General features: G+C 29.8%; 1 protein-coding gene across 1 annotated transcript; it reads right to left on the reverse strand.

The window, feature by feature from the left end:
* Positions 1-577: 577 nt before the first annotated feature.
* LOC105625383 lies at positions 578-1,849 on the reverse strand. The gene is made up of 5 exons (XM_012206717.1): positions 1,752-1,849; positions 1,607-1,669; positions 1,296-1,325; positions 911-958; positions 578-680 (listed from the first exon to the last, which is right to left on the reverse strand). The coding sequence occupies exons 1-5, from the start codon at positions 1,847-1,849 to the stop codon at positions 578-580; spliced, it is 342 nt and encodes a 113-aa protein (XP_012062107.1).
* Positions 1,850-2,190: the final 341 nt, after the last annotated feature.

The following is a 2,190-nucleotide window of genomic DNA, read 5'->3' on the forward strand; positions in this document are numbered from 1 at the left end:
TTTTCGGAGCGTGCGACCGGGCGTGTTACTCTCCTACAATATGTCGAATTTATTCATAGAATTTCTCATAGCTAACTCGCTAGTAGCCAATTATACATAGATAAAGATGCTCGTAAGAGGTATTATTGCATACCGTCGTCTACTATGCATAATAGCACAATTACATACGTAATATGATAATGAGCATAATAGTTTAATGCGGACCAGACAATCTAAATACCATAAATTATCGACATATAAACTTGATAAATTACTAATTGAAATATATGCGGCGAAATTCCTTTAATCGACTATAATAATAATTTTTACTCGAAAGGGACAAGACATACCTGACATTGTCAATAAAAAATATAATTGTCTTTTACGTAATTTCAATGAGTCTGCAATTGATATGTTTTTTTCGATTTTTTTTACGGATTATATCTTTATTATTGCTTCATTGGTGACGATTGAGTGAATTGTAAGGAAATAATTCCGAATAGTAAGAAAAAAGCTCCACTCTAAATAAGAGATCTTATCTTTAAAAAATAGTACATCTTGAGCAATGAATTGTCGCATTATCGTTCCTCTCTCTCTCTTAACAAGAATTTCTTCTGGTGCAATAGCGATTTTTCGGACAACACTTTTTATGCTTGATAAAATCGTTTGAAATCGTCGATATCATATCGTCATTCCATGTTCTAGAGATTTATAAAATTTACTCTATTCACACTCTATACACACGTAATTAATTTATACACAATTACGTAAATTAATTAAGTAATTAATTATTATTTTACATGTTATACATGTACACTTATCGTGATTATTGTGATTAAGAATATTTTATCTTAATATTGCATTTTTATGTGCAAAGATTAATACATTAATCTTTGCACATCAAAATGCGAATTAATAAACGAAAACTTACAATTGCATTGCCTTGTTGCATCCACATAAATAACGTTTATCTTGCATCCTGTATTGAGTGAAAAGATAAAAATAACAGCATTATTTTTTTATGATGATACTATTTGATCTTATGTGTTTCTTTTTTCGCATCTATTAAAAAATTTGCAAAATTTTCAAAAGAAAAAAATTTAAAAAAGGTAGTACGGAAAAGAAAGCCTTTAAAAAAAGCAGAGATATGTGCGTGTTTAAAATAGATATACTTGTTCGAATGATATATTTAATAGGACTTTTACTCCTCTAATTATCTATGTCCATCATTTTTAAGTTAAATTATAGACACATAAGAAGTATAAAAACACTTTTTTAAATCAAATGTCTCTAATTAAGATATCATATCCACTTACCCCTTTATGCATTTGCATCTACTTGGCCATCTAGTGTATTGAAAATTAGTACTTTTTGCATTATTATGTCAATTTTCATAAATTCGTTATTACAGTATCACCGGTCATACGAAGCGTAATCCTTTTATGATTCTATATGATCAAATATATAATCTCGAGAGACATACTTGTCTACACGCGCTTATATTTCTCCCATTTATTATTACTTTTTATATTATTATGACATTATTAGTATGAAGAAAAGAAAAAAAATTATATACAATGAAATAAAAGCTTTAGGAAGACGCGCGTGTATGACCAGCGTGACTCACTTTTCACTTTCCTGTTTCTGCAGTAATTTTCTCATTCTAGTGTTGCACACGCAATATTTCTTCCTGTCGAATAAAAAAAAGGATTACTTCTGACATCACTATTTATCATTTTGGTTTGGTTCGGTCTATAGTTGAAAATGCTCACTTTTCTTTCAAGAAACTGATGTAAAGAAATAATATCCCGGTAAATCCAATAATAAACTTTCCAAGGTACCAAGTGAGATCGGTCGTGCAATTCGGCATTGCGAGTATTATACACCCGGGATCCGAGTCTCAACACCTTTGCTTGATATAATTCGTTCAATATCTAAGTAATATTGTTATTTCTTTTTACTTTCTCACAATTTAAAATCCACGAAACGTGATATTACAAATATATAAAACAAATGATTCAACGCGTGACAAAAATCTTAAAAATTTGCTGTTTAGTTCATTATTCGTTACTCATAAATTGATGATATTGCATTTGCATATTATTATACATATAGCGCCGTGTTCTTTCGATATATCGATAGTATATATATGTGTGTGTGTGTGTGTGTGTGTGTGTGTGTGTGTGTGTGTGTGTGTGTGTGTGTGTGTGT

This window comes from Atta cephalotes (assembly GCF_000143395.1).
Source record: "Atta cephalotes unplaced genomic scaffold scaffold01222, whole genome shotgun sequence".
In the NCBI taxonomy this organism is placed as follows: Eukaryota; Metazoa; Arthropoda; class Insecta; order Hymenoptera; family Formicidae; genus Atta; species Atta cephalotes.

Coding starts and splice junctions, on each gene's coding strand:
- LOC105625383 (XM_012206717.1), bottom strand. CDS start 1,849: ATGCCGAATTGCACGACCGATCTCACTTGGTACCTTGGAAAGTTTATT. Junction 959..1,295: donor AGATGCAAATGCATAAAGGG/GTAAGTGGATAT, acceptor CACTCAATACAG/GATGCAAGATAAACGTTATT. Junction 681..910: donor TGCAACAAGGCAATGCAATT/GTAAGTTTTCGT, acceptor ATAAATCTCTAG/AACATGGAATGACGATATGA.